At 54.4% G+C, this 12,343-nt stretch overlaps 1 protein-coding gene across 4 annotated transcripts in view; it reads left to right on the top strand.

Annotated features, from left to right (window-relative positions):
- The window catches only part of galnt9 (polypeptide N-acetylgalactosaminyltransferase 9), a 443,197-nt gene that overhangs the window by 236,504 nt on the left and 194,350 nt on the right, over positions 1–12,343 (top strand). For all 4 annotated transcript variants that reach the window (XM_070888122.1, XM_070888121.1, XM_070888120.1 and 1 more), the window contains exon 6: positions 7,414–7,531. In XM_070888122.1, coding sequence (XP_070744223.1) covers positions 7,414–7,531 — 118 coding nt within the window. The remainder of the gene's footprint in view (positions 1–7,413; positions 7,532–12,343) is intronic.

Genomic DNA, 12,343 nt, shown 5'->3' with positions numbered 1-12,343 from the left:
GCCACAACATACAAAAAGACATGAATAAACTTGCAGGATGGGCATGTAATTGGCAAATTAATTTCAATATATATAAGTGTGCGGTAGTGCTTTCTGATAGGAAGAATAAGGGGGGTGACGTACTGCTGAGTTAATAAAGTCTGGGTGGGGTAGAGGAGCAAAGGGATCTCGGGGTACAGATACACAAATCACTAAAAGTAGCGACACGGGTTAATAGGGGCCATAAAAAAGCAAACCAAGAACTAGGGTTTATTTCTAGAGCGATAGAATTGAAAAGCAGAGAAGTTTTGCTACACCTGTATAGAGCCTTGGTAAGACCACACTTGGAATACTACCGCACAGTTCCGGTCGCCATATTATAAAAAGGATATAAAGACACTGGAGAGGGTGCAGAGAAGATTCACAAGGATGATGCCAATAACTGAGAGGTTATTACCATTAGGAAAGATTAAACAGGCTGGGGCTTTTCTCCAGAACGGAGAAGTCTAAGCGATGACCTGATAGAGGTCTTTGAGATAATGAAGGGGTTCGATAGAGTAGATGTAAGGAAGATGTTTTCACTTGCGGGGGTGACCAAAGCCAGGGTCCATCACAGTAGATCGAGAGAAACTGTTCCTATTGGCGGAATAGTCGAGAACCAGAGGACACAGATTTAAGGAGATTGGCAGAAGAACCAAAGGCAACATGAAGAAACATTTTTTTTACACAGCAAGTGGTTAGGATCTGGAATGCGCTGCCTGAGAGGGTGGTGGAGGCAGACTCCATCGTGGATTTCAACAGCGAGTTGGATATGTACTGGAAGGAAAAAGATTGGCAGGGTTACGGGGAAAGGGCGGGGGGAGTGGGACTGGCTGAGGGGCTCTTGCAGAGAGCTGGCACGGGCCTCCTTCTGTGCTTAACTGTTCTGTGATTCGATGATCAATATAAGATAGATTGAATGGGGAATTCAGGAGTAACTTCTTTACCCAGAGAGCGGTGAGAATGTGGAACTCGCTGCCACAGGGAGGGGTTGAGGTGAATAGTATCGATGTATTTAAGGGGAGGCTGGACAAGTGTATGAGGGAGAAGGGAATAGAGGGTTATGCTGATAGGCTGAGATGGAGAGGGGTGGGAGGTGACTCGAGTGGAGCATGGACCCGTTAGGCTGAATAAACTGCTCTGTTCTGTTGACTCGATGTAAATGGGACCAAATTAATTGAAATATAGAGATCTCTCCTCCTCACAGAAACTCACACTGAGTTGTCAGTGTGAGGTTGTGAAAACTATTAAGTGGATTATTTCTGCATTACAGCAGTAACTTCAACTCATTGGCTCCAAAGCGTATTGGGACATCCTGGGGTTGTGAACGGCGCTATCCAAATGCAAGTTCTTTTCTTGCTTTATATGTGACATATTTTTGATTACCCAAGCGAGCTATTCTGATCTCCTTCATGAATGAAATTAAAATCACATTAAAGGCTTCAATACTTTGGTATTCTCTTCAAAACTATGTGCTACTTCTTTTCTGTTTGAATTTAGAAGTTTAGAACAAAAGAGGAGCGGGTCATGGTAACTATTGGGATTATATCAGGATTTTGGCAGGAGTTCATTGAAGTGAGATTTGCATAGAAATGGTTTCAAGACTGAAAGCCAGTGGTTTGAATTAATTCATGAGAAAGATCAGAATAGCTCCGAAATAAAAAAACGATATCAAACACACCAACACAAAACGTATTGGGGCAGAAATCTAGGCCTCCCCAGGTCCGTACGGGGTGTCTGCGGAGTGTGTACGGGGTGTGTACTCGGTGTGTGCGGAGTGTGTACGGGGTGTGTACGGGGTGTGTACTCGGTGTGTGCGGAGTGTGTACGGGGTGTGTGCGGAGTGTGTACGGGGTGTGTGCGGAGTGTGTACGGAGTGTGTGCGGGGTGTGTGCGGGGTGTGTGCGGAGTGTGTACGGGGTGTGTACGGGGTGTGTATGGAGTGTGTACAGGATGTGTACGGGGTGTGTGCGGAGTGTGTACAGGGTGTGTGCGGAGTGTGTACTCGATATGTACGGAGTGTGTACTCGATGTGTGCGGGGTGTGTACGGCGTGTGTACGGGGTGTGTGCGGAGTGTGTACGGGGTGTGTGCGGAGTGTGTTCGGAGTGTGTACGGGATGTGTACAGGGTGTGTACGCGGTGTGTACAGGGTGTGTACGGGGTGTGTGCGGAGTGTGTACGGAGTGTGTACTCGATGTGTGCGGAGTGTGTACGGGGTGTGTACGGGGTGTGTGCGGAGTGTGTACAGGGTGTGTGCGGAGTGTGTACTCGATATGTACGGAGTGTGTACTCGATGTGTGCGGGGTGTGTACGGCGTGTGTACGGGGTGTGTGCGGAGTGTGTACGGGGTGTGTGCGGAGTGTGTTCGGAGTGTGTACGGGATGTGTACAGGGTGTGTACGCGGTGTGTACAGGGTGTGTACGGGGTGTGTGCGGAGTGTGTACTCGGTGTGTGCGGAGTGTGTACGGAGTGTGTGCGGGGTGTGTGCGAGGTGTGTGCGGAGTGTGTACGGGGTGTGTACGGGGTGTGTACGGAGTGTGTACAGGGTGTGTACGGGGTGTGTGCGGAGTGTGTACAGGGTGTGTGCGGAGTGTGTACTCGATGTGTACGGAGTGTGTACTCGATGTGTGCGGGGTGTGTACGGAGTGTGTACGGGGTGTGTGCGGAGTGTGTACGGGGTGTGTGCGGAGTGTGTTCGGAGTGTGTACGGGATGTGTACGGGGTGTGTACGCGGTGTGTACGGAGTGTGTACGGATTGTGTACGGAGTGTGTACAGGGTGTGTGCGGAGTGTGTACGGAGTGTGTACGGGGTGTGTACGGAGTGTGTACTCGATGTGTGCGGATTGTGTGCGGAGTGTGCACGGAGTGTGTACTCAATGTGTGCGGGGTGTGTGCGGAGTGTGTACGGGGTGTGTACGGAGTGTGCGCGGGGTGTGTGCGGAGTGTGTACGGGGTGTGTACGGAATGTGTACGGGGTGTGTACGGGGTGTCTACGGGGTGTGTACTCGGTGTGTGCGGAGTGTGTACGGGGTGTGTACGGGGTGTGTGCGGAGTGTGTACGGGGTGTGTGCGGGGTGTGTGCGGAGTGTGTACGGAGTGTGTACTCGATGTGTGCGGATTGTGCGCGGAGTGTGCACGGAGTGTGTACTCGATGTGTGCGGGGTGTGTGCGGAGTGTGTACGGAGTGTGTACGGGGTGTGTACGGAGTGTGTACGGGGTGTGTGCGGAGTGTGTACAGGGTGTGTGCGGAGTGTGTACTCGATGTGTGTGGAGTGTGTGCGGAGTGTGTGCGGAGTGTGTGCGGGGTGTGTGCGGAGTGTGTACGGGGTGTGTACGGGGTGTGTACGGAGTGTGTACAGGGTGTGTGCGGGGTGTGTGCGGAGTGTGTACAGGGTGTGTGTGGAGTGTGTACTCGATGTGTGCGGAGTGTGTACGGAGTGTGTACTCGATGTGTGCGGGGTGTGTACGGAGTGTGTACGGGGTGTGTGCGGAGTGTGTACGGGGTGTGTGCGGAGTGTGTTCGGAGTGTGTACGGGATGTGTACGTGGTGTGTACGGGATGTGTACAGGGTGTGTGCGGAGTGTGTACGGAGTGTGTACAGGGTGTGTACAGGGTGTGTGCGGAGTGTGTACGGAGTGTGTACTCGATGTGTGCGGATTGTGCACGGAGTGTGCACGGAGTGTGTACTCGATGTGTGCGGGGTGTGTGCGGAGTGTGTACGGAGTGTGTACGGGGTGTGTACGGGGTGTGTGCGGGGTGTGTGCGGGGTGTGTACGGGGTGTGTACGGGGTGTGTACGGAGTGTACAGGGTGTGTACGGGGTGTGTATGGGGTGTGAACGGGGTGTGTACCGGGTGTGTACGGGGTGTGTACGGAGTGTGTGGGGTGTGTACGGAGTGTGTACGGGGTGTGTACGGTGTATGTACGGGGTGTGTACGGAGTGTGTACGGGGTGTGTACGGGGTGTGTACGGAGTATGTACGGGGTGTGTACGGGGTGTGTACGGAGTCTGTACGGAGTCTGTACGGGGTGTGTACGGAGTGTGTACGGGGTGTGTACGAGGTGTGTACGGGGTGTGTACGGGGTGTGTACGGAGTGTGTACGGGGTGTGTACGGAGTGTGTACGGGGTGTGTACTCGATGTGTGCGGGGTGTGTACGGAGTGTGTACGGGGTGTGTACGGGGTGTATACGGAGTGTGTACGGAGTGTGTGCGGGGTGTGTGCGGAGTGTGTACGGAGTGTGTACTCGATGTGTGCGGAGTGTGTACTCGATGTGTGCGGAGTGTGTACGGAGTGTGTACTCGATGTGTGCGGAGTGTGTGCGGAGTGTGTACTGAGTGTGTACTCGGTGTGTGCGGAGTGTGTACGGAGTGTGTACGGAGTGTGTGGGGTGTGTACGGGGTGTGTACAGGGTGTGTACGGAGTGTGTACGGGGTGTGTGGAGTGTGTACGGGGTGTGTACAGGGTGTGTACGGAGTGTGTACGGGGTGTGTACGGAGTGTGTACGGAGTGTGTGCGGTGTGTACGGGGTGTGTACGGGGTATGTACGGGGTGTGTACGGAGTGTGTGCGGAGTGTATACGGAGTGTGTACGGGGTGTGTGCGGAGTGTGTGTGGGGTGTGTGCGGGGTGTGTACGGAGTGTGTGCGGAGTGTGTACTCGATGTGTACGGAGTGTGTACTCGATGTGTGCGGAGTGTGTACGGAGTGTGTACTCGATGTGTGCGGAGTGTGTACGGAGTGTGTACTCGATGTGTACGGGGTGTGTACGGAGTGTGTACGGAGTGTGTACAGGGTGTATACGTAATGTGTACGGGGTGTGTACGGAGTGTGTACAGAGTGTGTGCGGAGTGTGTACAGAGTGTGTGCGGAGTGTGTACAGAGTGTGTGCGGAGTGTGTACGGAGTGTGTACGGGGTGTGTGCGGGGTCTGTACGGAGTGTGTGTGGGGTGTGTGCGGGGTGTGTACGGAGTGTGTACTCGATGTGTGCGGGGTGTGTGCGGAGTGTGTACGGAGTGTGTGCGGGGTGTGTACGGAGTGTGTGCGGGGTGTGTAAGGGGTGTGTACATGTGCGGGGTGTGTACGGAGTGTGTACGGGGTGTGTACGGAGTGTGTACGGGGTGTGTTCGCGGTGTGTACGGGGTGTGTGCGGAGTGTGTACGGGGTGTACGGGGTGTGTACGGAGTGTGTACGGAGTGTGTACGTGTACGGGGTGTGTGCGGGGTGAATGCGGGGTGCGTGCGGGGTGCGTGCGGAGTGTGTGCGGGGTGTGTACAGGGTGTATACGGGGTGTGTACCGAAAGCCGGTTTTCAGCACACAATGCGCAATGCACTGAAAACCGTCTTTTCCGATCGGTCAAGCTGGAGCTCGACAGATCCTCCGTATCACGGGAGCGAGGACATTTGCACGGGCAAGATTGTGGGATTTACCCGTATCTTGCCCAGCAAATGTCCTCAAAACTCTTGCGCCTGATAAAAGCATAGCCTACTGTTACAGACTTAAGAGTTTAAAAACACACACAAAAACATTTTAAAATAAAATTATAAAAACACTTTTTATTGTTAAAAACCCTGCCCACTACAGCAAATTAATTTTAAACCATCATTTAAAAAAACCTTTTTAAAAATCGGAAAAATATTTATTTTTTATAATACACAAATAACTTTAATTTAAATTAAGAAAAATATGTGGTGTATTTTTCCATTTTTTATTAGTGTTTTGTGTGTTTGGGGCTGTTTCTCATTCATAACAATGGGAAGTCCAACTTACGGAGTTCCCATTATTATGAATGAGAACATACTTGACCTGATTGGCTGCCCAGAGCCATGTGACTGCAGCTCCCGCCCTGCGCACGTCCCGCCGTGCACGCGCTGCGACGCACAGCCAGCGGAGGCCTCAGGACCGAGAACTCGCGTGGACACGCGCAGGAACAGGTAGGTGCGCTTCTTTTTAAAGTTTTTCCCTCGATCGCAAGGAAGCAGCCGATCGGGATTTCTGGGCCAATAAATAAAAAGATATTTTCGTTTTCAGTTCTGCTTTGAGAGAGGTGTTTGAAATCATGGCGGGTTTCGATAGAGTAAATAAAGAGAAACAGTTCCCATTGGCGGAAGGGTCGCTAACCAGGGGGCACAGATTTAAGGTGATTGGCAAAAGAACCAGAGGCGACATGAGGGAAAAGTTTTCACGCAGCGATTGGTTAGGATCTGGAACGCACTGCCTGAACGGGCGGTGGATACAGATTCAATAGTCGCCTTCAAAAGGGAATTGGATAACTAGTTGAAGGAGAGAGGATTGCTGGGCTGTGGGGAAAGAGCGGGGGAGGAGGACAGACTGGATTGCTCTCTCACAGAGCCGGCACAGATTCGATGGGCCGAATGGCCTCCTGTGCTGTATTATTCAATGTTCTACTTTCTGTACCTGAAAGGTTAACTGAATCTTTTCTCTTTCTCCAGACGTTACTGGACCTGTTGTGTGTTTTTCCCAGCATGTTACGCAATCATTTTGTTAGGGTGATGCACACCAGCTCAAACAAGCCTTTACTGTGGGGGGCGTTGTGTGCATCAGCTCAATTTCATGGCATGAAACGGCACAGGAGGAGGCCATTCGGCCCATCGTGGCTCTGCCAGCTCTTTGATAGAGCGATCCAATTAGTCCCACTCCCCCTGCTCCTTCCCCATCGGCCTCATCCCTGCCTTTGTTGCCTCTAGACTTGACTATTCCAACGCACTCCTGGCTGGCCTCCCACATTCTACCCGACGTAAACTAGAGGTGGTCCAAAACTCGGCTGCCCATGTCCTAACTCGCACCATCACCCATCACCCCCTGTGCTCGCTGACCTACATTGGCTTCCGGTTTAGCAACGCCTCGATTTCAAAATTCCCATCCTTGATTTCAAATCCCTCTATGGCCCTCGCCCCTCCCTATCTCCGTAATCTCTTCCAGCCCCACAAACCCCCCCCGAGATGTCTGTGCTCCTCCAATTCTGCCCTCCTGAGCATCCCTGATTATAATCCCTCCACCATCGGTGGCTGTGCCTTCTGTTGCCTGGGCCCCAAGCTCTGGAACTCTCTCCCTAAACCTCTCCGCCTCTCTACCTCTCCTTCCTCCTTCAAGACGCTCCTTAAAACCGACCTCTTTGACCAAGCTTTTGGTCACCTGCCCTAATATCTCTTATGTGGCTCGGTGTCAAATTTAGTTCTCTCATAACACTTCGGTGAATCGCCTTGGGACGTTTCACTACGTTAAAGGCGCTATATAAATACAAGTCGTTGTTGCTGTCCTGCAAATGTTCTTCCCTGCAAGTAATTTTTTTCCAGTATTCTAATCGTTCAACAGTGTCTCCCCATGATTCTAAACCTGTTCTTTTTTTATTTTCTCCCTCTTTCTGTGCACGGCAGGACGCCTGCAATGATTGGCTGTTCGTTCGTGGTCCATCGCGAGTACTTTGGTGAGATCGGCCTCCTCGATCCCGGGATGGAGATTTATGGCGGAGAAAATATCGAACTGGGCATGAGGGTGAGTAAGACGGATGTTTATTGCCTGTGTTCAGAGATGGCCAATTGAACTATAGATTTCATATTTCTCTTTTTTATAGAATCGGCACACTACAACTGCTTTCGCCAATCGAATTTAAGCAAAAAAAAATGCATTACTCATTTAAGAAAATGGAATCGATAACTGCATCTAATAGACGGACAGTTATTTACTCCGAGTCTCGTTAAAAGTACTGACCGCAGTTACAGTGCTCCTGGTTGGGTCATTTGTGAGGGCCAGAGAATTCCTTCGAGGGAGATTATTTTCCTTTATAATACTTTGCGTGCGTCTTTGTTCTATTACTTTTTCAAACTTCTTTTTGTAGCTGTTTGAAACGACACATTTGAAATTCATTATTGGGCGAGAAATTGGCCTCCTTTGCGCCTCCCGTTAGCGCCTCTGGGGCGGGGCGATAGCGGGACATTACCGGGTCGGCGACCGATCGCGGCGAGAGTACCGAGGCCCGCCAACTTGCCGTGGAGGTTCATGGCCGGCGGTTACCCTCAGCATCACGATCTCCAGCGCCCCGGAGACCGTGACGCCATCCGGCTGCGCGGCGCCCCAGGAGCCGAAATTCGGTTCCGCCCCCCCGGCAACACCGACAGCTGCAGGAGGCGTTGCCAGGGAGGCCGGGTGCTGGGGGAGCGGTATTTAACGGTGGCTGGGTGAGCGAATGATGGGGCCTGTATTGGCCACCGCGGGAAACGGGGCACACCCATCGCTGTCCCGGTCATTTTTACCGGCGCGGTGAATGCCGCGGCCTCTTGAGTGAAACTCCGCTCCTTGGCCGGTTTTTTCCCCAGCGGACCGGAAGTCGGTCAGAGCAAGGGTGGACGTGTGGTGCTGAGCAGAAGTTCGCAGTCCAGAGAGGCGGAAGTTGGGGGCGGGGCGGGGCGGAGCGTCCTCCGTGTCAGTCAGCCACGTCACAACGGCTAGCCGCCCCCCCCCCCCTTCACTTAAAGGGGCGAGCCTGCAAGATTCTTGAAGTTCGGCCCACTGGGCCACCAAGGAGGGTTTCAGTCGGGCCAACGGACTGTCAGCCAAGAGGGGTGGCCCGGCCGATCCCGGGGGCATAATTGTCGGGCTGACGTGGCAACCCTCAGTACTGCCCCTCCGACAGTGCAGCGCTCCCTCAGCACAGCCCCTCCGACAGTGCAGCACTCCCTCAGCACTGCCCCTCCGACAGTGCGGCGCTCCCTCAGTACTGCCCCTCCGACAGTGCAGCGCTCCCTCAGTACCGCCCCTCCGACAGTGCGGCACTCCCTCAGTACTACCCCTCCGACAGTGCAGCGCTCCCTCAGCACTGCCCCTCCGACAGTGCGGAACTTCCTCAGTACTGCCCCTCCGACAGTGCGGCACTCCCTCAGTACTACCCCTCCGACAGTGCAGCGCTCCCTCAGCACTGCCCCTCCGACAGTGCGGAACTTCCTCAGTACTGCCCCTCCGACAGTGCGGCGCTCCCTCAGTACTGCCCTCCGACAGTGCGGCGCTCCCACAGCACTGCCCCTCCGACAGTGCGGCACTCCCTCAGTACCGCCCCTCCGACAGTGCGGCATTCACTCAGTCAACTGCCCCTCCGACAGTGCGGCACTCTCTCAGTACTGCCCCTCCGACAGTGCGGCACTCCCTCAGCACTGCCCCTCCGACAGTGCTGCGCTCCCTCAGTACCGCCCCTCCGACAGTGCGGCGCTCCTTCAGCACCGCCCCTCCGACAGTGCAGCACTCCCTCAGTACCGCCCCTCCGACAGTGCGGCACTCCCTCAGTACTGCCCCTCCGACAGTGCGGCACTCCCTCAGTACTGCCCCTCCGACAGTGCAGCGCTCCCTCAGCACTGCCCCTCCGACAGTGCGGCACTCCCTCAGTACTGCCCATCTGACAGTGTGGCACTCTCTCAGTACTGCCCCTCTGACAGTGCGGCACTCCCTCAGTACTGCCCCTTCGACAGTGCAGCACTCCCTCAGTACTGCCCCTCCGACAGTGCGGCACTCCCTCAGTACTGCCCCTCCGACAGTGCGGCACTCCTTCAGTACTGCCCCTCCGACAGTGCGGCACTCCCTCAGTATTGCCCCTCCGACAGTGTGGCACTCCTTCAGTACTGCCCCTCCGACAGTGCGGCGCTCCCTCAGTACTGCCCCTCCGACAGTGTGGCACTCCCTCAGTACTGCCCTCCGACAGTACGGCACTCCCTCAGTACTGCCCCTCCGACAGTGCGGCGCTCCCTCAGTACTGCCCCTCCGACAGTGTGGCACTCCTTCAGTACTGCCCCTCCGACAGAGCGGCGCTCCCTCAGTACTGCCCCTCGGACAGTGTGGCTCTCCCTCAGTACTGCCCCTCCGACAGTGCGGCGCTCCCTCAGTACTGCCCCTCCGACAGTGCAGCGCTCCCTCAGTGCTGTCCCTCCGACAGTGCGGCACTCCCTCAGTAATGCCCCTCCGACAGTGCGGCACTCCCTCAGTCCTGCCCCTCCGACAGTGCGGCGCTCCCTCAGTACTGCCCCTCCGACAGTGCGGCACTCCCTCAGTACTGCCCCTCCGGCAGTGCGGCACTCCCTCAGTACTGCCCCTCCGACAGTGGTGATTGTACACTCCACCCCATCGACACCCCGAATCCTGAGGCCGCAGTGTTGTTCAGCCGACAGTGAGGCCCTTCCCAGCGACCCCTGTGGCCTTGTGGTACAGACGGAAATTGTGGGTCAGCCAGGCTTCGGAGCCCTGATCGGGAGATCGGAGAACCTGTGCAGGCGGTTCAAACCGCAGCCGCTCGCCAACAAACTCCTTCGTCCAGGAGAGGCTTGTTGCCCCGCGACAGGAACTGGATGCTCGCAGTCAAACCCTGTTCCAGGGAAAGTACAAGAAGCCGGCTCCTTGGATTGAAGTCACCAGCTGACCAACAGCCACACGCCACAGAAGCTCTCTTTGAAGGAGAAAGCTTGCCGGCGAGTGGGCTCGGCTCGAGGACGGTGACGTGAGCGGTCCTGAATCAAGTGGGTGCCAGGGTCCTCAGCGAGCGGGGTTTTGTGTGGAGCTACGTCAACTCAAAACATAACCCCTGACCTCCAGAGCCAGCCCGGGCAAGATGCCCTGACGTGCTATGTCTATGGCCACTGTTGCCTCTCACCAGAGCCGACCCTCTTACAGATCCAAACACACACATTTAAAAAATGTATTTATTCGCTCATGGGACTAGGCGTCGCCAGCAAGGCCAGCATTTATTGGCGGTGGTGAGCCCATATTTCAGCGGGTAATTAAGAGTCAATCACATTGCTATAGGTCTGGAGTCACATGTCGGCCAGACCAGGAAAGGACGGCTGATTTCCCTCCCTCCCTCATGAACATTCATGAACCAGGTGGTGCAGGCTCGAAGGGCCGAATGGCCTACTCCTGCATTTGTTTTATATCCATCCAGTAGTTTCATGAGGCTAACTTAAAAAAAAAAAATTCCAGATTTATTTAATTGACTGAATTTAAATTCCCCAGCTGCCGTGGTGGGATTTAAACTCCTGACTCCGGGTTATTCATCAAACAACATCACCACTAAGCTGCAGTGGCACTTCACAAGAGCGTTATCAAACAAAATCTGTCACCGAGGAGATATTAGAACAGATGTGTCATGTATGTACACGCTGTTTGTAGCCACCAGGTGGTGTCATTGTTGGAGGCCACTGAGCAGCGCGCACATGGTGCTGCTCTGGTATAAAAGGCCAGCCGTTTTGTGAGTCAGGCACTTTGGGCCTCAATAAAGCAGAAGCAAGGTTGTACCTTGCTCAGTTAAACAATACTCAGTTTGAACCTTTACTGCATACATAACAAGATGATTGGTCAAAGGGGGAGGTTTTAAGCGGTGTCTTAAAGGAGGAAATGTAGAGAGGCGGAGAGGTTTAGGGAGGGAGTTGGGGCCTCGGCAACAGAAGGCACAGCCACCGATGGCGGAGCGATTATAATCAGGGAGGCTCAGGAGGGCAGAATTAGAGGAGCGCAGACATCTCGGGGGGGTTGTGGGGCTGGAGGAGATTACAGAGATAGGAAGGGGCGAGGGCCATGGAGGGAATTGTAAGCAAGGACGGGAATTTTAAAACCGAGTGTTGCCAGACTTTATACCGTGTACAGATTCACACACACACACACATGCTGACAATAGGCCCTTTGTTGATGGAGGGATTGAGTTATCCCCGGCTGATGTTTCCGATGGACAAGGCAGCTTTGAAAGATGCACCCTGGCTCCTCCGAGGTGAGCAAGGGGCACGGCACGAGCCAAAGTGTGTTTGACTGACAGACAGCGATAGAGAAACAGCAAGTGCTCGGAGTCTTCCAGCCGCACTGCTCGCTCAGTTTATTACGCTGCAATAGCCCTCATCCCAGTCGCAGGTCACACGGTAAATTCATTCAGTCATTCTCAGCTATCGGACTCTCACCTGCACACTGCCTTGAGGTTTTAAACATCAACTTGGAGCTGGATTTTCCGGTGATGTCCGCCTCTGTTTTCGCCCCCGGAGGGCCGGCGGTGGCGGCAGTGAGCTCTTCCGGGCGCCGCCGCGGTTTCCGGTGCCGGTTTTTGCCGGGGGGCGCGGAGCATTACCGCCCGGGGGAGGCGAGCCGGTGTGCAATGCCCTCTGGTTGCGACACTGCCTCGATTTGTGACTCCCGCCTGACCCGTAGCGTCCCTCAGCGCCCCCTGCTGGGAACGCCTGTGAAAGCGGGCATTCCGAGGTGTAGCGGATGCAGTGAGTCAGTAATGTCCACCTCGGGTAAGTGCGACTGTCTGTCTGTCTGTCTTCTGCGATTTATGTTGTGGTG

Source organism: Pristiophorus japonicus, chromosome 8 (genome assembly GCF_044704955.1).
Source record: "Pristiophorus japonicus isolate sPriJap1 chromosome 8, sPriJap1.hap1, whole genome shotgun sequence".
Lineage (NCBI taxonomy): Eukaryota > Metazoa > Chordata > Chondrichthyes > Pristiophoridae > Pristiophorus > Pristiophorus japonicus.
This window is presented reverse-complemented; position numbering and strand designations above follow the sequence as displayed.